The sequence below is a fragment of the Hyperoodon ampullatus genome, assembly GCF_949752795.1.
Source record: "Hyperoodon ampullatus genome assembly, chromosome: 20".
Lineage (NCBI taxonomy): Eukaryota > Metazoa > Chordata > Mammalia > Artiodactyla > Ziphiidae > Hyperoodon > Hyperoodon ampullatus.
The window spans coordinates 16,209,416-16,235,739 of NC_136933.1; the positions used below are offsets into that span (position 1 = coordinate 16,209,416).

The 26,324-nt window shown below is 37.6% G+C and overlaps 1 protein-coding gene across 1 annotated transcript in view; it reads right to left on the minus strand.

The window, feature by feature from the left end:
* The window catches only part of DLC1 (DLC1 Rho GTPase activating protein), a gene marked incomplete at both ends in the record, with an annotated part of 387,952 nt that overhangs the window by 185,377 nt on the left and 176,251 nt on the right, over nt 1-26,324 (minus strand). Inside the window, one exon of the mRNA XM_079726851.1 lies at nt 21,220-21,253. Within this exon, the coding sequence (XP_079582977.1) occupies nt 21,220-21,253 (34 nt within the window). The remainder of the gene's footprint in view (nt 1-21,219; nt 21,254-26,324) is intronic.

The following is a 26,324-nucleotide window of genomic DNA, read 5'->3' on the forward strand; positions in this document are numbered from 1 at the left end:
ACATCTATAGTAGTTTGACAGAGTAATTCTATGTCTGTTGAATCTAATAACATGCTTTGGCTTCTATTTTTTTGTTTTGTGTTTTTCCCCCAATTTTATTTTTCTAGCACTCTGTTTTTCATTATATTTTGAAATGATATGTGTCCATGAGAGATTGAAGAACAGTTGGTCACCATAAACAGTTTAGGAAACGCTGCTCTAAATGTATGTATAACACATCTAGAGAAAATGATTGCTTGAGTATTTCAAGGGGGTGGTACTTCAGCTATCTTGTATCTACATAGAGAGAAAAGGTAAAACACTGTTTTGTGAAGTGTTTAATCAGCCGCTGAATTAAACAACTGTCGGTATTTGCACATTTCTCGCTATTTGTTGCTTACAAATAAAGCAACATGGAAAGAATTGTTAATATCTCAAATTGGAAATTGAAAAAAAACATTAAAGGAAATGGAAGTATTTTTTGCCTTTGGAAATTTCATGCACAATAAGTGGTTCATGTCTACCACCAAGACTATAGATCATCGGTGATGCAAGAACATCCAAAACTGAAATATTTGAAGAAAAACAAAGGATGGATGATGGTAGGAAACAGATCAGGCAATTTTGTCATTTAGTGTAAAATATGATTGTTTTAAAGTACGCCTCCTTTTAATCTAGCTAGTTTTTAAGAAATGGTTAGCATTTCTTAGGAGGATGATTTGCTCTAAAACCTTTAGAAGCAGCTCTTTTCTTTAGTTCTCTAAATTCATATGTTATCTCTTTTTTATCTTAATGGTGTCACTTGTTATTTATTATCATGAGCAATGGTCGAATTATTATAAAGCAGAATTCAAGTTTTAAAAGTGTATCATCAAAACAAAAACATAATTCAAAATCTTCTTTTTTCTAACCTCTTCACTAAATCCACTGTGATGTATACATATTAAAAGTCCTTTTCAATAGTGACTACAGTTGTTATCTAATGGGTTTCTGGTATTGTAGCTCATCACTGAAAACCATTTCTGTTTCTTATTTCCAAACTGCTTAATAAAGAGTTAAGAATAAGGAAGTCTAGATCTTTGCAGCTGGGTTAATACCACTGATTAATTTTAAAAGATTTACTATTCTTAGTGAAAATTATAATTACTCTCTGAGGCCTGTTGGAGTCTGGACTCATCCCATTTTTCCAATCTTCTCTCCTTCCAAACACAAACTCTGTGCTCCTGCTGGCTGGGCTGCACCATTGCATCACGGTGCTTTGTGCATTCCCACTAGCCTAACTTTGCCAATACCATTTTCCTTGCCTAGAAATGGCTCAGATCTTCCTTTCCAGTTTTTCACAACTTTCTGTTCCCCCAGATCCTTTCTGGATAACTCCAGCCCAGGTGACCTCTCTCAGCTAAATGTCCAAAATCTCTTGACTTTCTTACCACTTAGCCATTGCTACTTATCTTGCCCAGCAGCCTGGAGGCATTCTCAAGGGATGTGTCCTCAAGGTCTAGAACAAGGAAATCCTGAGCCAACTAAACAGAAGAGGCAGGAAAAGCAAGATATATTGACATCACTTGTTCCCAGTCCTTCCCCTCTTTAACCCTGGCCCTCAGCTTTTTGGTGGAAGGAAGAGAGAGAAAGAGGGTAAGAACGGGCTGACATTTGCCTGAACTTGGATTAACCTGGAGTAGGGATAATAGGGGCCACTGAGGGGAAGCTAAAGACTGTAGACTTACTAAATAATTATAATATTTACATCAGTTGTCAGCAATATATGGTAGTGATTTTTCAGTGTCACTTGGGCTGTTACTAGGATTCCAAAATTGCAAATAAGGTATGTTTGTTTGTGTCATTCTTCCATTTCCCTCTCTGAACATCTTCACTCCTGAATCTCTTCCTTTGCCTTAAGTCATCCAGGCCTTCTGTCATCTGACTGTTCAGAGTCACCACTGCATAGTTTACTCCTTCACCCCCAAATACCCCCCATCTCACAGAGGTTGGAATTCCTGTTATGGGGTGCTTGGTAATACTTGCTGGGAGATTCCAAGATGAAGGTTAGCTCTGTGAGAGGAGGAGAGGGGTGCAGGGCTGTAGAGAAATTTATATCTAAAACAAGAACCTGGTCCAGATAAACATCTCCTTATCGAATGTGAGTGAGGGAACAACCAGGACCTCTAGCTCCTCATTGCAGTCATTGTTCTTTTTATCTCCTCCTATCATGTCTGCATCTGGAATTATTTCCACTGCTTTAAAATGCTATTATTTTTGTTTGATTAGGCAATGAGTAGGCTGGCTAGTGGCAAATATGTGAAACTATATGACCCAATAGGGCACCTCTGATTACGTTGGTTGTTCAATCAACTTCTCATATGTGTGTATCTTTTCTCTCACCTTTACCATAAGTTCTCTGAGGCTAGTGTCTTAAACAGTTTTATAAGCCCTGCACACTATTTGGTAAAAATAGATATTCAGAAATATTTCTGATTATATTTATAATAAAATATGACATTTCTCTAGTCTTTCAGTGTCATGATAATTTTTCTTAAGTCTTAGGATTTTGTTATGCAGTACAAACTCTGAAGTACATAATGAAATTTATATGCATGTGGAAGAAGAATAAATGGGAAGCTTTCATTGACATTAAGCAATGATCCTTAAACTTCAGTGTGGATAAGAATTCCCTGGAGAGTAGATTACATTGAAGATTCTTGGGCCTAAGAGATTCTGATTCAGGAAGCGTGGAGGAATCCAGGTATCCGCGTTTTAAAACGCAGAAAAGTTTGAGGCACATTTTAACAAATCTTACATTAAGAGAGTATGCTTTTACTTTCAATTAAAAACTCCATTTTTCTTTCAAGCAGAAAATTTATAAATGTTCTTTATGTGTAAGACATTCAAAGATAAATCAGACATGGATTTTATTATATAATATGAAAAAATAAGCCCTAATAATCATAACAAAAGGCATAAAAAGATTAAAAACCTTATGAGAACTTCAAATATAGTAAGTATTGAGAGTTCCGGGAAAAAGGGCTCATTTCAGAGTAGTGGAAATCTTGGAAGCTTTCAAAGAGGAGGTATATACGGAAATTTGAGATAGCATAAAAGGAAATTTTAGGAAACAGTATTAGCAAAGACACTGAAGTAGAAAGTGCAGGATGTGGAGAGTGTGGGCATTCCTGTGATGGAGTCTCAGGAGTGGTTGGAAATGAGGTGGGTAGTTTGGCTGAGTAACTAGGGCTGGAGGTTGTGCAGACATATCTTTATTTGGATGAGACTCCTAAGAGAAAGTGTAAGGACAGACAAGAAAAGAAAATCCAAACATCAAAGCCATGTAACATTTTTAAGGCTTAGGAGGGGATTCAGTGAGATTCAATCATAAATATTATTTGTTAATTATATTAAATATGGTATCAGTGAGTTCTATGATACGAATATGTAACTTTATTTCTTTGTGCTCTATGATATTAACATCTATTATTTGAGGCAAACAAAATAAGACTCCCAAATTGTAAGATTAACACCAGTATTCAATCTATTAAAATAAAAATCAAAGCACTGTCTACCTAAGGTACTTCTAAAATATAATTCCATAGAATTGACCAGACACATATATTTTTTTAACACCTATATCACCTATGCAGACACTTAAACAAATATAAACCAGGCTAAATTCTAGAGAATCACAAAAACATTATGAGGTATTCCTTTGCTCTCCTTCCTCTTAAAAACAAAACAAAACAAAAACCTGAAACCCCTAAGGGTTAAATAATTTCACTAAAGAAAACAGAAAGGAGATAAGCTGAAGTCATGGGAAATGGTAAAGAAAGAGCAAGAGGCTGGAAACCTACCACAGATGGAGCAAAGATTTTCCAGATGTGGAATTCTTCCTATGGATCTGTGCTGTCAGCCTGGCTCAGTTAAGTTCTACCAGGAAAATAAAAGGCTTCCTTCTAATTTCTATATGTAATCTAACTAAACCTCCTTTGCTGAAATTTTATATTTTGTTTCCTCTAGGAAAAAGTCTTGCTATCTGTGATCTGCAGTTATTTTTTAAAAACTAGCTTCCATTCCAGATGGGAGCGCCTTTGGAACGCCTGAAGCTATTTGTCTGTGTGTCAGATATCTCCATTGCGAAAGACATTTCTAACATCTCTTTGTCACAGTCCTTGTGTCCACATCACAGAAGGCCAGGGCGCTGCCTGCATGTGAGGATGGCAGGGTCACTGCTCTGTTTATGTTCTGCTGTCAGGGACCATCTGGAAGCATGGCTCCTGATTAGCTGCAGAGCGATGACTGCCATCTCAGAGTCAGGGCCACACATCAGACTTTTTTTTAAAGCCCCCCAAATTTGGTGCTCAAAAATATTACAAAACAATGACAGTTTCATGATATAATAAATAAGCTGGCATCTCGATTCACCAAAGTCACAAAATAAGAAAATCCTTATATTCCCCCTTCCAGTCACCTGGCTGAACTTTGTTTTGCACAGAGGAAAGCTACTGTTTCCCTCATTGCAGCTGGAATGCAGTCACTGGTGGTCTTAGGGGAAAAAAAGTCATAGAAATGCCCCCACATCCCACAAACATAGGTGACTTTTTAAAATAAAAAAATGCTAAGTCATAAAATACAAGTAAGTCTAGTAGAATTCAGATTTTTTTCTTTTAAAGGCAGCTTATTTTAAAAAATGTATCAACTGTCTCACTCCCTGATCATTTGTTTGTTTGTATTCTTTCCTCTTTTGGTTTTACATTGTTAACTCTTATTATTTAATATATTACTAATTATATTTAGTGGAGTGAGAGAATGTGAAGCTAGTCTACTGAAAATATGAAATTGTTGAGGGAAACGGCACTTGACTCAAACAAATTACAACGCACATTAAAAACCAAATGGCATGGTCAGAATGACATTAAGTGATTTCAAAAGGAGATAATTTATTTGGTCAAGGGGAAAAAGAAAATCCATAAATCTCGTAAATACAAGATATGATGGTGTTGATGTGGTTGAGGGTGCTGAAAGAGGGGAGACATGTTCTATGGGCTGAAAGGTAATTACAAAGTAGTGACATAGTTCTGTGGCCTAAAAAGGCAGTATAACTGTGAAAAATTATAATTTTATTGAACATTCACTATATATGTAGTTCTTGTTAGATCTTTTAGAGTAAACTATAAACAGGAGACCAAAATATGCCATGGTTCATCACTGTGGCTGCTTATAACATAGTTTGAAGGCTTCATATATATATGAAGCAGAAAATAACGTAAGACAGGTAAAATTAAATGATAGACTCTTTTTTAAACTAATTATACTCAGCAGGAATTTGGAGAAGGATGTCTAATCATCTGACTGCAAGGAACTCTTTCATGTTAGGTCTAACTAAAAGCCTGAGGCGTGAGGATACAGAGATACCCTGCAGGTGTGGGGTAGGGACCTCCTGAGAGTTGCATCTGACACCTAGGGAGTCACCTGGGACAGATGCAGCTAAATTTTCCATCTCTTTCTCTAGTTTGCATTGTCTCTAACTTTACTTTATTGGCTCAGTTGCCCCATTATCCTGCTCCTCTTTGCAGAATGGTTTTCTCTGTGACCACCTAACACTATATGTGAACTTTCAGCAAAAGCACCTGTTGCAGGTTGACTGAGTCTGTCTGGATCATAATATGCAGGAGAGGGAGAGGGAGAGAGAAGGAGGAAGAGGAGGAGGAGGAGGGAAAGAGAGAGAGAAGGAGACTGTCCACCTGTCAGGTCACTCAGTTTTTCTCTGACCTTGAGTCACATGTGCCCCTCACCCCACCCGCCTGCCCCCAGTCCAATGGACTCTGGTCATGGGTTAGGATAGGGGGGTCACAGTGCACATAGGCTGCCCCTTTCCAGGGTGGAAGATAAAATGAGCAGTGAAATCTGTCTGATTCAAAAGAAGAGTTCATCCAAGAGAAGAGCAATTGAGGAGGCCTTGGGCAAAAGGAGGCCCTCAAGCGAATCCTTGAAGGAAGCATGCGATTTGGAGAAAAAAATAATAGAAGAGTATTTGGGGGACATTAAACTTCAGGAGCAAAGGCATAAGGGCAGAAATATGTAGATCATGTAAACTATATGAATTATTACAGTTTTATTAATTTTGGTTATACTTTTATTAGAATAAATGGTGCTGTTAGGTAGGAAGAGGTAGAAAAAGCATCAGCTTTGGAGCAAGAGAGAGTTATGTACTGTGGAGCTTAGTGTGTACTAAAGATAATGCAGAGGAAGCATCTCAGAGATGGCAAGGTAGGTACACAGCAAATGACAGCTGTTGATAACATATTTAGTAGTAGTATTTTTCTTTTGAATACTTGGAGAATTCCGAAGGAGAGAAATGAAGAAATCGTGATCAATGGTTAAGAGAAGAGAGTTACTTTTGCCTAAAGAAGAAAGGATAAAAGTTAACAAAAGTGGACTCTGTAATATATTTTATGATCAATGAGTTTAAAAAGTTTTTACACTAAAAATGTGTTAAATAAGCACCTTTAACTGTGGTATACCCAGACAAAGCAATGTTAATTCAGTACTTAAAAGAAACAAGCTATTACATCATGAAAAGACATGGAGGAACCTTAAATGCATACGTGTAAGTGAAAGAAGCCAGTATGAAAAGCCTACATGCTGTACCATTAAAGCATCACAGAGTAGATTCCCTGCCCTAAAAATCCTCTGTGTTCCATCGATTCATGCCTCACTTTCCCTAACCCCTGGCAACTCCTGATCTTTTTACTGTGTCCATAGTTTGCTTTAAAAGAAGGTCATATAATTTGAACTGTACTTCCCATTCAGTTTTTCTGTGAATCGAAAACTGCTCTAAAAAATAAAGTCTATTAATTCAATAATCTCCTCTTTGGTGCATGCTAAGTGTTTTTAGATTTTTTTTTTAATGATTGCTTTTATTTATTTATTTTTAGCTGTGTTGGGTCTTTGTTGCTGCATGCGGGCTTTCTCTAGTTGCGTTGAGCAGGGGCTACTCTTTGTTGAGGTGCATGGGCTTCTCATGGCGGTGGCTTCTCTTGTTGCACAGCATGGGCTCTAGGCTCGTGGGCTTCAGTAGTTGTGGCACGTGGGCTCAGTAGTTGTGGCTTGCCAGCTCTAGAGCGCAGGCTCAGTAGCTGTGGCACACGGGCTTAGTTGCTCCGTGGCATGTGGGATCTTCCCGGACCAGGGCTCGAATCTGTGTCCCCTGCATTGGCAGGTGGATTCTTAACCACTGCATCACCAGGGAAGTCCCAGTGCTTTTTAAAAGGATGCTGACAAGACTGTTGGGAGGCAAGGCTGAGACAAATAACACACTCAATGGACAATGACAATCCACATGTGATTAAGAATGAAAACGACCGGTACAGCTATAGATGTATCGTTTCAAAAAATATGAAATTATCATGAGCAGGAGTTGTCATAGGAGACTTCAGGGTGAAGGTGGGACCCAAATGAGACCTTGGTGGATGGGGGAGTTAATTTCTGGAAGGGAAACAGTTGGAACAAAGGTCAAGTTATGCAGAAGCAAATTCAGGAGAAAAGCGAGGTTGCTACCATGGTTACAGCAGAAGGTGCAAGTTAGGGGAGGATGGGAGATAAGGTTGGAAAGGAAGGGAAAGGTCTGATTAAGAAATAATTTGTTCATCAGCCTGAGGAGTCTTGGCACTTAAACCACTATGTACGGCATAGTGGTTAAGAGCATGCACTCTAGCCTGTGTTGCTTGCTTTGAATCTTGCCTTGGCCATAGTGTGACTTTGGTTATTTTAGGAAGCCTCTCTGAGTCTCAGCTTCCTCATCTCTATAACATGGAAAACATTACGTCTCCCTTATATGGTTGCTAGAGGATTATATGAGGTCATATCTATAAAGTGCTCAGAAAAGTGCAGGCACAGAGTAAATGTTTGATATTATTATTCATTCAACCATTCATTTGACAAACACTAAATCAAAAACCTCCTAAGAGGCTGGCACTACATAGGTGCAGGGAAAATGTCTGCCTTTCAGGAAATCACAGCACAACAGGGAAAACGTTTGGATAAATATATAGAAGACCATAGACTTAAAAAGGTAGATCAAGAAATGATGAAGTGTACCGTGTTGTCCTCCATTTATCTATTTCCTTAAATCCATAGGAAAGAACTGATTTAACATTTAGTTTGAGAAGAAGTTTATCACCAGGATTAACAAAGTGTTGTAGGTCAATATACTTCAAAAACAAACAAGCAAGAAAACAAACGAACTCATAGAAAAAGAGATCAGGTTTGTGTTACCAAGGGCAGGGAGGGGGAATCAGATGAAGGTGGTCAAAAGGTGCAAACTCCCAGTTGTAAAATAAATAAATACTAGGGATGTAATGTATGACATGATTAATATAATTAACACCGCTGTACGTTATATATGAAAGTTTTTAAGAAAGTAAATCCTAAGAGTTCTCATCATAAGAAAACTTTTTTTCCTATTTATTTTGTATCTTTATGAGATAATGGATATCCACTGAACTTATTGTGGTGATCATTTCATGATGTATCTCTGTCAAGTCATTATGCTGTACACCTTAAACTTACACAGTGCTGTATGCCAATTATATCACAAAACTGGAAGAAAAAGAGAAACAGTTTACAAAATTAGCACTTGGGAGTCACTGGAATGTGTTTTCCGGGGAAGCTCAATGGTTAGAAAAATTACAAAACAAAAAGCAAAACCCCAGTTTGGTGGGCGAGTGTGGGCTTTTGGTGACCATTTTGTTTAAACATCACTTGTAGAATGCTATAAGATCATTTCTACCTGATTACAGTAGTCAGGACAAAATAGTTTCTTGTATTCATAATCCATTCTCCTGAAATGGCCAGATTGGTGCTCTGGACAGCCTGCATACAACAATATGGGCACCAGCCTTTTCTTGGGCATTGGCTAATTTGTTATGGTTGTTAATTACTGTCTTAGATTTCTCACTTAGATAAATCATATCTCAAAATCATATATTAATTCTAAAACACAAATGTTTATGGATCAGTCTGGAAGAGATATTGAGCTCAAACTTTTGCCTACAGAAACACAAATCAAAGCCCTTCAAACCAATGGAAGGTCAATAAGAGAAGAAAAGTACAGTCACATCAGCAGAATTTTAGGTCATTTCATACTCAGACAGGTCAAAGTAATACCTAGTTATAGGTACTCTTCCAAAGTAAGTGTACCTCTCTGAAGAAATTAGAATTAATATACAATTATCCTGTGGGTACATATTTGTGTATATATTCAAACTATAATAAAAATAACTGAACTGCAAACTGGGCAGTCTATAAAGGTAAATATTTGAAGGCATCAGATGATCTGATATGATGAGATAGGATTTTCAAACTAAATGAAAGTTGCATTGCTTTGTAAATAAAACTGATAGAAAGAGGCCTTTTCATAAATTGTCTTTCGTCAGGGGAGATTGAAAATGACAAATAAATTTTTCTACTAATAAAAGGTCAGTGTTGCAGTTCTAAGAGAGAAGTTTATGGCAATACAATCCTACCTCAAGAAACAAGAAACATCTCAAATAAACAAACTAGCCTGACATCTAAAGCAATTAGAGAAAGAAGAACAAAAAAGTCCCAAAGTTAGCAGAAGGAAAGAAATCATAAAGATCAGATCAGAAATAAATGAAAAAGAAATGAAGGAAACAATAGCAAAGATAAATGAAACTAAAAGCTGGTTCTTTGAGAAGATAAACAAAATTGATAAACCACTAGCCAGACTCATCAAGAAAAAAGGTGAGAAGACTCAAATCAATAGAATTAGAAATGAAAAAGGAGAAGTAACAACCGACACTGAAGAAACACACGGATTATGAGAGATTACTACAAGCAACTATAGGCCAATAAAATGGATAACCAGGAAGAAACACACAAATTTGTAGAAAAGCACAACCTTCCGAGGCTGAACCAGGAAGAAATAGAAAATATGAACAGACCAATCACAAGCACTGAAATTGAAACTGTGATTAAAAATCTTGCAACAAACAAAAGCCCAGGACCAGATGGCTTCACAGACAAACTCTATCAAACATTTAGAGAAGAGCTAACACCCATCCTTCTCAAACTCTTCTAAAATATAGCAGAGGGAGGAACACTCCCTAACTCATTCTACAAGGCCACCATCACCCTGATACCAAAACCAGACAAAGATGTCACAAAGACAGAAAACCACAGGCCAATATCACTGATGAACATATCACAAAAATCCTCAACAAAATACTAGCACACAGAATCCAACAGCACATTAAAAGGATCATACACCATGATCAAGTGGGGCTTATCCTAGGAATGAAAGGATTCTTCAATATACGCAAATCAATCAATGTGATAAAACATTAACAGATTGAAGGAGAAAAACCATATGATCATCTCAATAGATGCAGAAAAAGCTTTTGACAAAATTCAACACACATTTATGATAAAAACCCTCCAGAAACTAGGCATAGAGGGATGAATGAATCAATGAATTTGGTAAAGTAGCAGTATACAAAATTAATGCACAGAAATCTCTTGCATTCCTATACAATAATGATGAAAAACCTGAAAGAGAAATTAAGGAAATGCTCCCATTTACCATTGCAACAAAAAGAATAAAATACCTAGGAATAAACCTACCTAAGAAGACAAATGACCTGTATGCAGAAAATTATGAGACACTGATGAAAGAAATTAAAGATGATACAAACAGATGGAGAGGTATACCATGTTCTTGGTTCAGAAGAATCAACATTGTGAAAATTACTATACTACCTAAAGCAATCTACAGATTCAATGCAATCCCTATCAAACTACCAATGGTATATTTCACAGAACCAGAACAAAACATTTCACAATTTGTATGGAAACACAAAAGACCCCAAACAGCCAAAGCAATCTTGAGAAAGAAAAACGGAGCTGTAGGAATCAGGCTCCTGAACCTCAGACTATACTACAAAGCTACAGTAATCAAGACAGTATGGTACTGGCACAAAAACAGAAATATAGATCAATGGAACAGGATAGAAAGCCCAGAGTTAAACCCACACACATATGGTCACCTTATTTTTGATAAAGGAGGCAAGAATATACAATGGAGAAAAGACAGCCTCTTCAATAAGTGGTGCTGGGAAAACTCGACAGCTACATGTAAAAGAATGAAATTAGAACACTCCCTAACACCATACACAAAAATAAACTCAAAATGGATTAAAGGCCTAAATGTAAGACCAGACACTATAAAACTCTTAGAGGAAAACATAGGGAGAATACTCTATGACATCAATCACAGCAAGATCCTTTTTGACCCACCTCCTAGAGAAATGGAAATAAAAACAAATATAAACACATGGGACCTAATGAAACTTAAAACCTTTTGCACAGCAAAGGAAACCATAAACAAGACGAAAACACAACCCTCAGAATGGGAGAAAATATTTGTAAATGAAGCAACTGACAAAGGATTAATCTCCAAAATTTACAAGCAGCTCATGCAGCTCAATATCAAAAAAACAAACAACCCAATCCAAAAATGGGCAGAAGACCTAAATAGACATTTCTCCAAAGAAGATATACAGATTGCCAACGAACACAAGAAAGGATGCTCAACATCACTAATCATTAGAGAAATGCAAATCAAAACTACAATGAGGTATCACCTCACACTGGTCAGAATGGCCATCATCAAAAAATCTACAAACAATAAATAGTGGAGAGGGTGTGGAGAAAAGGGAACCCTCTTGCACTGTTGGTGGGAATGTGAATTGATGTATACAGCCACTATGAAGAACAGTATGGAGGTTCCTTAAAAAACTAAAAATAGAACTACCATATGACCCAGCATTCCCACTACTGGGCATATACCCTGAGAAAACCATAATTCAAAAAGAGTCATGTACCACAATGTTCATTGCAGCTCTATTTACAATAGCCAGGACACGGAAGCAACCTAAGTGTCCATCGACAGATGAACAGATAAAGAAGATGTGGCACATATACACAATGGAATATTACTCAGCCATTAAAAGAAACGAAACAGAGTTATTTGTAGGGAGCTGGATGGACCTAGAGTCTGTCATACAGAGTGAAGTAAGTCAGAAAGAGAAAAACAAATACCGTATGCTATACATATGTATGGAATCTAAAAAAAAAAATAGTTCTGAAGAACCTAGGGGCAGGACAGGAATAAAGATGCAGACATAGAGAATGGACTTGAGGACACGGGGAGGGGGAAGGGTAAGCTGGGACGAAGTGGGAGAGTGGCATGTACAAATATACACTACCAAATGAAAAACAGATAGCTAGGGGGAAGCAGCCGCATAGCAATAGGGAGATCAGCCTGGTGTTTTGTGACCGCCTAGAGGGGTGGGATAGGGAGGGTGGGAGGGAGAACACAAGAGGGAGGAGATATGGGGATATAGGTATATGTATAGCTGATTCACTTTGTTATAAAGCAGAAACTAACACACCACTGTAAAGCAACTATACTCCAATAAAGATATTAAAAAAAAAAAGGGTCAATGTCAGTTAAAATATGGAAACTCAGAACTGAATTATTAGCCTGTTAGCCTGTTCTGGTAGTTCACAGCCACCTCTTCAAAGCTGACAAGCCATTCTTTCAAGGGATCAATGGGGGAGCAAAAAGTGCACAAGACTTTTTCAAGGAAGAAATTCCAAGCTTGTCAAATATTGTGAAAAGTTATGGTCATTGACAGACCAGAGATTAACTAAGTGCCTGCATAGTTGCTTGGTATGTCACAGAAATGGATTAATTTAGAACTATTTCTTGAGCATCTGCTCTGTGCAAGATTATACACTGGGTGAGGGGCTGACAAAGATGAAATGTGGGGTTTATGCCTTTAAGGAAGTCATAGACTGATAGGGAAGAGAATACATGAATCAAATTTAGGAATCACTAAATGCTGTAGAAAGATACAGCCACCTTTGGATAACCACTCTAAGTGCAGGAGGTTTTATATATATATATATATATATATATATATATATATATATACACACACACACACACACATATATACACACATATATATATATTTTAATTTTAAACATTTCTTTTTAAAGCAACTTTTTTCTTTTTAAAAAAATTTAATTAATTAAATTATTTATTTATTTATTTTTGGCTGCGTTGGGTCTTCATTGCTGTGCGCAGGCTTTCTCTAGTTTTGGCGAGCGGGGCCACTCTTCGTTGTGGTGCACGGGCTTCTTATTGCGGTGGCTTGTCTTGTTGTGGAGCATGGGCTCTATGTGCGTGGGCTTAGTAGTTGTGGCTCGTGGGCTCTAGAGTGCAGGCTCAGTAGTTGTGGTGCACGGGCTTAGATTCTCCGTGGCATGTGGGATCTTCCTGGACCAGGGCTCGAACCCGTGTCCCCTGCATTGGCAGGTGGATTCTTAACCCTTGCACCACCAGGGAAGCCCGGTAATATCTGAATTGCAACTTGTTAAAAGAAAAATTATTGTGTACTCGCGTTGCTTGCAATGTAATTGAGAAGAAAAGGAAATGTGTTTGATTGGTTCTGGTGATACAGTAGCTTTGTTTTACCTACTTGGTAATAAAAGAAATATCAATAGAACGTTAAGAAATAGATTTAAAAAATTATCTGTATTGAAAAATATCCTATGAATTCGAGACCTTTGGCATTTAAGAATAGCTTACTTGTATTTTTCATGAATTCCTTGATACCTAAAAGCTAATGTGTTTCCTCTCAATGGCCCGCTCAGCACAGCCAACTTTTCATGGATTAGTTTACATTAAGTTTCAGAAAAACTGAGAGGTTATGTGTGGGCATACCCTAAATTCCTTTCTCATAAAAAAGCAGGCAAGCAGAGACCATAATACTAAGAAAAATGAAATAAGTGAGTATTCACAAGCCATTAGTAAAGAAATAATGAATTTCATTTTCTGAGAGTGAAAGGGAATAAAGAATTTGGAATGCTGGCCAAAGTCCAGCCTGGCCTGATAAAGACAATTTTCAGATCCTGTCCAACCCTGTAAAACAGCTGGGGGTCTTTGCAGTTATAGAAAGTGCTTCACCTACAATAGAATGATAAGATTCTACATTTAGCTTTGGGAGTATTGTGTGTATAAAGTATTTGCCGATTTACTTATTTATTTATTTTTAAAATTTTTATTTATTTATTTAATTTTTTAAAATTATTTATTTATTTAATTTTAGCTGCGTTGGGTCTTTGTTGCTGTGCGCGGGCTTTCTCTAGTTGCGGTGATTGGGGTTACTCTTTGTTGCAGTGCATGGGCTTCTCATGGCAGTGGCTTCTCTTGTTGTGGAGCATGGGCTCTAGGCACTCAGGCTTCAGTAGTTGTGGCTTGTGGGTTCAGCAGTTGTGGCACACGGGCTTAGTTGCTCCGCGGCATGTGGGATCTTCCTGGACCATGGCTCAAAACCGTGTCCCCTGCATTGGCAGGCGGATTCTTAACCACTGTGCTACCAGGGAAGTCCCCTTTGCCGATTTTTTTTATGTCATTTGTTCTTTCATTTCCCAAACATCAAGCAACTACAATAATGCCAGGCATTGGAAACAGAATTGAATGAAACAAAGTTCCATCTTTCAAGGTGCTTACAGGCTAGTGAGTGAGACAGCACTAAAAACGACCTGATCTGTACTAAAATAGAGACATAAAATAGGGCAGTCTTTCAAAGAACAACGCTGAAATCTAGCAGTTCTAGTTTTGTCTTTTCATCAAATCCCTTTGGATCTATTGATACTGGAACATGACAGAGTGGAATAGATCACACTGGTAATTCTCTGAATCAAAGAAATGATGATCAGACTAGAAAATGAGGAATGTCTTTGCATTTCAGTTTTTTGTGGGTTTTTTTGGTTGTTTGTTTTTGTTTTTGGTCCTCTGCATTTCCCTTCTCCGTGGTCAAAAGCAGCCAAGGAAATTAATACCAAAAGGCGTCAAGTCTGGGCTTTGTTATTTAGTATGTTTACAAGGAGCTTGGAATGAAATTATGAAAATCCTATTTTCCCCCCTCACACGAGTCACAAAGAAGTGCTTGATTTCTATGTTCTGCCTTACTAGCCACACCACAAAGTCTGGAGAGACTATGAACCTGTCATATGCTTCTGAAAGCTATCTTTCACAAGCGTTTCAGGCTATAATTATTCATTATCTTGATTTTTAACATTTTCTGGCCAAAAAAATAACCTAGAGGCAGGAGAACAAACATTCTAAGAAAAATGACCAAGGAACGTGACCAAAGTTGGATTCTGAGTCACCTTTCTCAATGGTGCCCTTCACACACTTGTACGGGATAGATCCCCACATAACATTATTAAGTAGTTAGTTGCCCAGCTGAGATATTTGGCAGTTGTGGGGGCAATAGGCATAAAGGGGGGGCAGTTTTAGAACCATGTTAATTCTAAATGATTAAGACGGGAGCCAAAGCATCTTTGTGATAATTATAATTAATTGGTTAACGTGTATTTACAGAACACCCACTATGTGCTAATAGTTGTTTTAATTACGGAGCACACAAAGACCACATTCCTGATCTAGAAAAGCTCACAGCCTAGAGAAGAGAACATACAGCAAAGCAAGATGATAAGACTGTAATTGAAAACACGGAGTGTTCTAGGAACACCAAAAAATCAAGGACTAACCCTGCCTGGGAAATAATTCATTAAGGAGGTGTTATTGTTGGACAAGTAGAATTTTCAAGACAGAAAAGGCAAAAAGAAATTTGCCATTTTTGGCTCATGATTGTGGTCTATTTTCTATGGTCTGCCATGTAGTCTGACAAAATTTGTGTTCTATGATTTAATTTTAGAATGAGAGATTTCGTATTACTCCTTAATACTACTTCTCAAATACGCTCAGAGAGTCACATTTTGGTGACTAAAATGCAATGCTAACTTTCTAATTTACATGCTTCTAGGCAATAGGGAACACATTCTAAATCATAAGGGTAGATATTTTTCTCCTCCATGTGATTGAATGAAACTATATTCATTCAGGATGAAGAAAAACATGGTCCATATCTTCTCTTTTTTTTGGATAAGTCATTTCTCTCTTTCTCCCTCTACTTTACCTATCATCCGTATTTTTAAAAAGGCAGTGCACGATCTACATAGAAGTAGAAAGATCCAAAGTTAGAAGGGGTTCTGTGGCTGTATGTTGTGGCTGAAGTTGGACAAACCAACCAACCAATGAACACAAAGGAATAGAAAGAAGAGAAAACATTGGTAGGTTTATCAGTGAGACTCCTAGCAGGAAACAGATGGCACCCTGGGTAAACTGAGTGGAGTTTAGTAACAGAACTATTGATAAAGGTGTAGGGGAACCACAAGGCAAGAGGAGAAAATGGTTGTCAGAACCTGGAAACCTGGGTGGAAAAGGCCAGCAGTGACTCCTCGGGAAGCCGAGGGGGGAATAAACTACCCAACCTCACAGTCGCACTGTCCTCCCAACCGTCAGTCTCTTGCTGGGCCTCCTCACTGGTGTGACAGGAAAACTGAAAGGAGGGCAGCCCATTGATTTTGCCCACACTGGTCTGCCTGCAGGTCACAGAGCTGGGGAGAAGTAGGATGGAGGGTAGATCTGAGGGGTGAACTGGGCATATCCAATACCATATACCGTATCCAGATTACAAATGGCCAGCTACGTTAAGCAGGAAAGTTTGATCTTATCCTGTAATTAGTAAGGAGGCCCAAAAAAAGTTGAAATAGAAATCGATATGATCAGGTGATGTTTTTCAAAGATAACTTTGGTGACAGTGTAGAGAGTGAACAGGTGTAATGATCAGTTAAGGCAGGGAAACAGCTCTGGATGCTGTTTCAAAGTCCAGTGCAAAGTGAAGGCTGCTTTAAAACAATGGCAGGAAGAATGGACACGGGATGATTAGGTGGCAGTGTTGACAGGACTGTGCGCAGGAGGTCAGGGAGGGAGGATGGGAGCTGGGTAGACAGGATCCAATTACCCCAGGGTCTAGGGATGCTGTGGAGTCCTAGGAAAATGGGACTCAGGGTATACTTTTCTTAGGGACTAACCTTTTGTGAAAATCAAAGATTATCTGTTCACTAGAGAGAATTTCACCTTAACAGAGCTAGGAATTTCTAAAGAGATGTTACAATATGGCCAAGTCTGCCTATGCTATGATGACCTCTGTCTGAATTAACTTACTCAGAGGCTTTTGGAGAAAGTGATCTCTTTCTTCCACATGGACAGCTGCTCAGTTGTTAACTGGTGTCCCGAGGAAGCATTTAAGAACCCTTGGAGCAGATCAGAGCAGCAGTAACACAGCTAGCTTCTATTTGGCTTGTACACATACTGGTTATAAGCACAACTCATTACCATAAGAAACAGCTACCATGTTTTAGAGCCTACTTTGTGCCAAGCATTGTTGCCTTACAATAACAACATGGCAACTTCTTTATTTATACTTTAGAAATGGGAAAATGAAGAGGTTAAGTAACTTGCTCAAGGCCACATGGATAGGAAGCAGATGTGCTGGAAAATATACCAATGGCATTAGGCCCACACTTTACAGATTCTGGTGGCTTAAGGGAAGTTAAATGAAATTATTCTGTGTTGGATACAATTACACATATTGATACTTGTGTGATTAATTCTGATTTTTTAAAACAAATTTATTGGACTCTATTTCCGATCTGGAGAATACACATTCTGATATAGAATTTCTTGAGAACAATATTTTTATTTGATTCTTTTCCTGGGGAGCTTTCTTAATAACCTGGGTTAAGAATTTTTCAATTGAGAAGAGGAAAAGGGGGACGCTGGCCCAATGAAATACGCTCAGCTAGAGTTTGAGTTCCTTCCAGGCAAGGACCATGCCTTGTTCATAACTGCTTCCTTGATAAAACCTAATATGATGCCTACTATATATTGCTGTTCAGTAAGTATTTGTGGAATAAATGAACCAATGGGATGCTGTTTCAAAATAGTCTCCCCTTGGAGGGTTTTGTCATCCCAAGATGGCACACAAGCAGCAGAATGATTCCACTAGGCTGAATTTACACAGCAGCACGGATCAGAAGAGAAGATGGTTACTTAAAGCACACACTGGGGCTTCCCTGGTGGCACAGTGGTTAAGAATCCGCCTGCCAATGCAAGGGACATGGGTTTGAGCCCTGGTCCAGGAAGATCCCACATACTGCGGAGCAACTAAGCCTGTGTGCCACAACTACTGAGCCTGTGCTCTAGAGCCTGCGAGCCACAATTACTGAGCTCATGTGCCACAACTACTGAAGCCCGTGCGCCTAGAGCCTGTGCTCTGCAACGAGAAGCCACCACAATGAGAAGCCCACGCACTGCAATGAAGAGTAGCCCCCGCTCACAACAACTAGAGAGGGCCCTGCGCAGCAACAAAGACCAAATGCAGCCAAAAAATAAATAATAAATAAATTTATGAAAAAATAAATAAATAAAGCACACACTGGGGCAACCACACAACTGCAACTCAAGAATTATTAATGGAATGTTCCCAAAATGATTTTGTTTAGAGCTTCACAAAGCCTGGTGGAGTTGGTTCCAGTTGGCTTGGATGAGAGGTCACACAGATTAAAATAGATTTTCTTAATAAGAAACAATAGGCTACATTCATCTAGCAAAACAGAGAAAAAAAAAGGACAGGCCTTATGGGTGGGAATGAAGCTTAACCCTATTTAGAGGCTCAATTAACCCCCAGAAGATTGAGTGGGTCCTCTGCCTTCCTTGCCATTCCTCTGTCTAGCAGAGCTTAAAAATAGAGATTCATAAAGAGGAATAAAGAGATTCACATTTGTATATGAAACACTCAAAATATTTTAAATATGGCATAATAAATTTTAGAAATAGAAGAAATTGACTGGACTTTCATGGTCCTTTAAAACTTTTTGAAATAAATCATACTCTCTTTTGAATTGGCAAATCTGTTACCAACTGAATAAAATATTCAAACATAACCCTTTATCTTGACATGTAAATTCATTGATTAAAAAATCATTTCTTTCTTATATTTTATTGTCAAACAAAATTGTATTTCCTCTTAAAATAATCAGTACATTCTCAAGAAATTTAAATTAAAATCCATTCTGGAGTAAATTTCCATCATTCTAATATTTTAATACACAGAAGCCAGGTTCTGCAGAAATCAGCCCATCCTGGGTTAAACATCAGAGACGGGATATCCAGGGGCCTGGTTAGGTCATATATATCCATTGGTGGATCCTACCTTTCATAGATCATCTTGCAGAACCTCTGTGAAAGGAAGTTATCAACTTTTAAAATTTGTGCCCCAGCAATATAGAAATGACCAAAAGAGATCATTAAATAGTGACAATTTCATGTTTTTGTTTTTGTTTTTGTTGGGGAGGAAAATATCCAGGATTATGACAAAAAGTGGTGGTTGCATTATATTTATGCTCTCTGTTTAATTAGCTCTTTGTTTTAATAAAAATATCTTTAAGAGAAGCTTAATAACTGAAATGCTTCTCCCTATCACATTGACATCATTTTAGTGGCAGAGGGAGAAGTCTTTGCTTCTCCAGTCCCTCAAGCAATGGCATTTCCATCCTTCCTCACTCTTTCCCTCCAGCCAAGAATTCCTATCCTAATTTTCTCCTTGGGGTATGAAAGAATTTGCTGATTTTCTGGAATAAGATGACAACTTTGCTCTGTTACACACTTTGTTTAAATTGCAGCCAATCTTGCAAATTACAGAGAATGTCACAACTCAAGATAAAGCACAACTTTGGCTAAGTTTCTTTTTCTTTGTGATGCAAATGATCTCTTAACCATTTATGTCTTGTCCTAATGAGATAGCTGATACATCTATTATTGAAGGTATTAGAGCTCTGGAATGGTAATTTGAATTCATTTGGTATATATTATTAATCCAAGTAATACCAATGCATGGATAAACTGAGCAGTTTTTCTCTTGAACTGACACATGATGCCAGTTCAATATTTTCCTTCTATTCTGAAGGCTTACCTTTCAACATATTAGAGAAAAGAGGCCAGACACAGCCTAAACAGAGGAGAACACTTTAGCTCATGGAAGAACACAAACTATGAAAACTTGTGTGTGAAAACTATCTGGCAGCAAAAATCAAATCACTGAACTTGACAGAGAACATTCTCCATATAACAATCCTATCAGACCAACTCTAATGCGTTAGTGTAAAGTCACTTGAAGTCGTGACACCTTTTAGATGATATTCTAAACTTTTAAATTGGCTCAAAAATTACACACGTCTAAGAGCTAAGTGATATGCTTCAAGTGTGGTAAAACACCTTTAATCAGTTTTTTAAAAAGATGATTATTATTACACAGAAAACATAAGACAATATTGAGGAGGATCAAAAGATTTTTAAAAAGCACATAATTCCATCAATTCAAGTCTAATTTTTCATATTTCCCATTAGTCCTTATCCATTTCCCATAATACTGTTAAGTAGTTATAATCATAGCACAAAGCATAGAAAATATTATAATTTTTCTCTAGTACAACTATTCATATTGCTTCACAATTATATTTTTGATGGCATGACATCAGCTTTAAACAAGTACATCTTTTTCTAGGACTACTAAATAAGCTACTAAGATTTTTTAAAATTTTGATAATTATAGTCTTCCTTCAGTATCCGCAGGGGGGTTCCTGGACTCCCTGATGGATACCAAGATCCACAGATGCTCAAGTCCCTTATATAAAATGGCCCAGTGCTTGCATACAACCTACACACATCCTCCCGTATACTTTAAATTCATCTGTACATTACCTGTAATACCTAATACAAAGTAAATGCTATGTAAATAGTTGCCTTTGTGGCAAATTCCAGTTTTGCTTTTTGGAACTTTCTGGAATTTTTTGTTTTTTCAGATATTTTCAACCCAGGTTTGTTGAGTCTGTGGATGCAGAACCCATGGATACGAAAGGCCAACTGTATTAACAACAGATGTCCAAAGACCATTCCTCAGTACACTGAATGACATCTAATTATTTTCCTCAAGAAAAAAGTTGTGGTTGCAGTTACAGTTAATGCTACAAGAAGTACACACCTTATTCTAACAAAATGTAATGCTATGCTAGAAAACCGTACTTCTTCCTACATTTTGAGCAAAACTTATTTTTCAGGAATTCAACCATAACTTTTGCCCAGAGACTGACAAGATGTACACATTTTAGATATTTAATAAAATATCTATACGAAGATGGAATTTTATTCTAAAATAGGTAGAAGTGAAAACACAACCAATGTCAACTTACCAGCCTTTTCCTTCTCTGAAGTACCTGGAATAGCCTGAAAGAGAAAAAAAGCCACAAAATTGTGGTATTATTAGAAGGAAACAGCAAATAACTTTATTAGGAACAAAATGATGTCCCATAAATGAAGCAAAAATTAAATAGAACCTGACACTAGAAATATGAGAGAAGAGGAACTGAATAAACATTTTTTTTTCCAAAGAAGGCATACAAATGGCACATGAAAAGGTGCTCAACATCACTAATCATCAGGAAAATGCAAATCAGAGCCACGATGAGACGTCACCTCATACCTGTAGAGTGGCTATCATCAAAAAGACAAGAGATGACTAGTATAGGCAAGAATGTGGAGAAAAGGGAACCCTTGTGCACTGTTGGTGGGGATGTAATTTGGTGCAGCCAGTATGGAAAACAGTATGGAGGTTTCTCAAAAAGTTAAAAATAGAACTAGTTGGGACTTTCTTTCTTTCAAGATTCTTTCTTTCAAGAATCCACCTGCCAATGCAGGGGACACGGGTTCGAGCCCTGGTCCGGGAAGATCCCACATCTGTGTGCCACAACTACTGAGCCTGCGCTCTAGAGCCCGCAAGCCACAACTACTGAGCCTGTGCACCATAACTACTGAAGCCCTTGTGCCTAGAGCCTATGCTCCACCACAAGAGAAGCCACTGCAATGAGAAGCCCACGCACAACGAAGAGTAGCTCCCACTCGCCACAACTAGAGAAAGCCTACGTGCAGCAACAAAGACCCAAGGCAGCCAAAAATAAATAAATGAATGAATTAATTAGAAAATGAAAAGAGGATATCAAAGAGGTATCTGCACTCCCATATTCATTGCAACATTTTTCACAATGGCCAAGATATGGTAACAGCCTCAGTGTCCATCAATGGATAAATGGGTAAAGAAGATGTGGTGTGTGTGTGTGTGTGTGTGTGTGTGTGTGTGTGTGTATAATGGTATATTATTCAAAAATGAATAAGAAGGAAATCGTACCATTTGCAATAACATGTACCTTGAAGGCATTATGCTAAGTGAAATGAGCCTGACAGAGAAAGACAAATACAACATGGTATTTTTAATATGTAGATTCTTTAAAAAAAAAAAAAAGTGTGCAACTGATAGTATGAGAGTAGAAAAGTGGTTGCCAGGGGCTGGTGGAGTGGGGGAAATAGGGAAGGATTAGTAAAAGGGTATAAACTTTCAGCTGTATGATAAATAAGATCTGATGAACTAATGAAAGCATGGTGATTATAGGTGATAACATTGTACTATATAATTGATATTTGTTAAGAGAGAAGAAGTTAAATATTCCCACTCCCCCCAAAAAGTATATGAGGTCATGGATGTGTTAATTAACTAAAGGGGGAATCCTTTCACAATGTATACATATATCAAATCACTACAATGCACACTTTAAATATCTTACAATTTTATTTGACAACTACACCTCAATAAAGCTGAAAAGCAAAAAACAAGAGTTGTGGAACTATTGGTAAAGTCACTAGAGCCAGTTATGCTAATGCTAAATCAGTCATGTAATTGTTTTCCTCTCTGAAGACAGACCTGTCTCACCCTTAAAAGATACTGGCAATAAATGAGACTAAAAACACGTTTGAGTTGGGGTTGAATTTTTGTAGCTCGATTTCTTTGTCCTATTTTGGGAGGCAGAAAAAGTAAGTTGTTTGGTTAGTGTCTGGGCTTTCACGCCTCTGCTCTGTCCCCTCAAGGTTCAGATTCCTCCCTTATAAAAGGGGGATAAACACCTCTACTTCACAGGGCTGCTGAAAGGACTAAACATAGTAGCTTCTGTAAAGCACATGAGGTCCCTGGGAAAAGGGAGCTGCTCTTACTATTTGTTACTATGGGCACTGGGCCAATGGGCCAAATTACTGATATGAGAGGTTTAGAAGTTCAATTCCCAGTAACTATTATCTATCCCTATTATTTAGAAAACAGAGTTCAGAATGAGATGTCTTTAACAGACTTTAAAGTAGAACAGTATAGTTCTACTCCTTGTCAATACCCTAAAACAAACTAAGGAAGTGAGCTTTTGGTTGCCATTCACCTCAGTTACTCATGTATAAAATACAGTTAGCATGAGTGTATTAACTGTTATTGGAAGCCTTTTATAAATCTATTCGGCCCACTGGGATTTGACGCCTTCTACTCCACAGCCACTGACCGCACAAGATGTCTACAGGCATGTCTCTCTCCCCTTCTTTAGGGGACAAAGTCCTCAGAGTTGAAGTAAGAAAACTAGGCTCAAATGGGTAATTAATTTTGTTGCAAATGTGTGTGTGTGCACACATATGCGCGCGCGCGTGTGTGTGTGTGTGAGAGGGAGAGAGAGAGAGAGGACGGCTCATGTGCACCTCTGTTGTAGATCAGCCTAAGGAAATGATAATATCAATCTTCATTTCTGGAAATATCAAAGATCAAGACACCTATATCTTTGTGAGATATTGATTATTTTTGAGATCCTCACCTTTGGAATTTACAGGATTTGGAGATTGAAGTAATTTTTCAAATAAGGGAAAAAATCTTTCTACAGATAAAATATAGAGGGGGTTTTGTTTTGGCAAGATTGATCTATAGTGAAAGCATATTTTGACTTAATCTTGATCTACATTTAGTTGTTCACTTTTTGTTCTCTGGGTGTGAACACTGACTCTGTGTCCTGGCAAAGATGCAGCCATGAAGAGAATATTAGGTTATTAAATGGCAGAGTGGAGAACCATGTCCAGAGACCAGGGCATCAGAGGGACTGCATAGGCTGTAAGCATCTTCTTCAGCATCCTTTCATTTATAGCAGGATCATCTGATTTTTCCTTTGTTTCAAGAACGTCTCTGATTCTATACTCCCTTGACAAGAAAGTCTTCCTACAGTTTTAGTGATGTTTGATTACTTTTTATGTCTATATTTTGGGAAAGGTCTAAAAATGGAATTAAATCCATACTATATATTATATTTTAAGCCTAGCCCCTAGATTTGCCCCCTGACTGGAGATCAGGGCTTTTAAATTAAATTTTCCCTTTCGGTTTAAGCAAATAAACAACAAAACAAAACAGAAACCCTTTCATTGATAAGATTGTAAAGGTTGGTGATTAAAGGCCGTTCATGGAGAAAGTCCCTCAGTGTATGAAGAACTAACACTTCCTAGGTTCTCAGAATGTACAAGGTACAGTTTTAAGCTCTTACCTGCATAAACTCACTCAATCCTTAGACCAACTCTGTGAAGTCTTAAAAAATAGAGTAACTTTTGCAAGGTCACAGTAATGGAATGGAAGCCAGGACACAACAACTGGCATGCTGACCTTTGAGATCACTAACACTAATTTCAAAATACTAATCAGAATATTTTGAAATGAAGGAGGAGAAAGGTTTGGAGAGGTCCTATGAGCAGACATTGACTTAGATTACAAAATATTTGTGCAGGAGTATCTGTATGAGACATTTAGAAATTCTCTAAGTAAGCTCTCTCTTCTTATAGCTAAGGCATTTTAGGCAAATTGAATGTCTTACACCAAATCACAAGTTGACCAGTGACAGGCCTTTTCCATATTTTATTCTATTTGATTACAAAATGTGTAACCAAGCATGGATAAGTAAATATTTAATAAAGATGTTAATCAATGAGTTACCCTACAAACAAAAATATCTTAGCCTCCATATAGCCAAAGCCAATACGTCATGTAGACAATGCCAGTTACTTTAGAATCTTACCCCATGTTCTGCATGAATCTTTAAGCTACCAAAGCACACTTCTATTAAATAACTTCAATGGCCATATTATTATGTGGAGAAAGAAAAGTCAAAGTTTAATGTACCCAAGATTTAATAACTTCTCTTTTAAAGTAAAACCACATAGTAATAACAGCTGGATATCCCTCACCTGATTTATCTTTGAATTTGAGGGAGAATTGTCTCTTTAGAAAATGGTTTATGAATACATTGATTAGATTTGTGAAATTTCCCAGTGTTGAAAGGCATTAACTTAAAAAAATGCTGACACTTGGTTTTCAATTAATTAAAGCTATTGGTTGATTCTTAATTAGATGCCTCACATTATTCTATGTACAAAAGCCGTAAGCAAAGTTTTCTTCTTTGTGGAATTCACAGTCCAATGAAGAAGATACATGAGAATAGTTCCATGCAGAGGTTGCTGAATGACAGTGATTAGCACCCTCATTGGTGTGACATTAATAGGTATAGGAAGATAGTAGGTAATTAGGACTACCTGGGTGGAAATGGAATGGTTTTCCTGGACATTGAACCCATGGGGAGGAAGTGCTGGTGAGGAGATTTCTTTTTGTCTTTGACTTCTGAGGAGTGGCATGGCTAGATCTGGGATCGTGTCCTGAGGTTTCATAGTCTAATATCTGTTCCTGGGTTTGGGGAAAAAGCATTTCATGCAAGCTGCCTGTATCATCTGGTACAGAGTAGGTGTTCATCAAACCTTTGTGGGATTAAAATGCCAAGTGTGTATTTGTATATATAGTTTAAATAACATGTATGACTTGCTTATGAGAAAGCTCCCATAAAAAGCATATTTTTGAATTCATTAGGGGTTTTTGTTAATAGATGCCATATGTTTCATTTGAACTGTATCCTCAGGAAGTGATTTAACATTTCTGGCAATAAAGCAATTAAAGAGGATTTTCCTGCTGGCCATATGGGTTCGCTGTAACTTCATATTTTCTTCTCTCATTTCTCAATGGTACAAAGGGAAGTCTACTAATAACTTCCAAATGAGAGAAGAAAATTATTCATGGTCTTTTGTTATTTTTCTCTGTGATATTCAAATGATAGGATAGCAACTTTTCCTATGGCTGTACTGACCCTCCTGTAGTTCTCCACATGCGAAGATTTTCATTTATGTTGATTTGTTAAGGTATTTTACAATTGAATTTTTTAAAAGCCATTAAAGAGAAACTTTTTAGTAAAAGGGGAGGAAACAATTTGCTTTCTCTAAATGAGGTCTTTTAAAGCTGTGTGTGGGAGCTTGGACTGTGTGTGTGTCTGTTTATGTTTTTAGACATGAAATGTGGCTGGGGAAATGCTCATTTTGACGTGCCCTGCGGAAATGTTGTAGACATATGTTGATT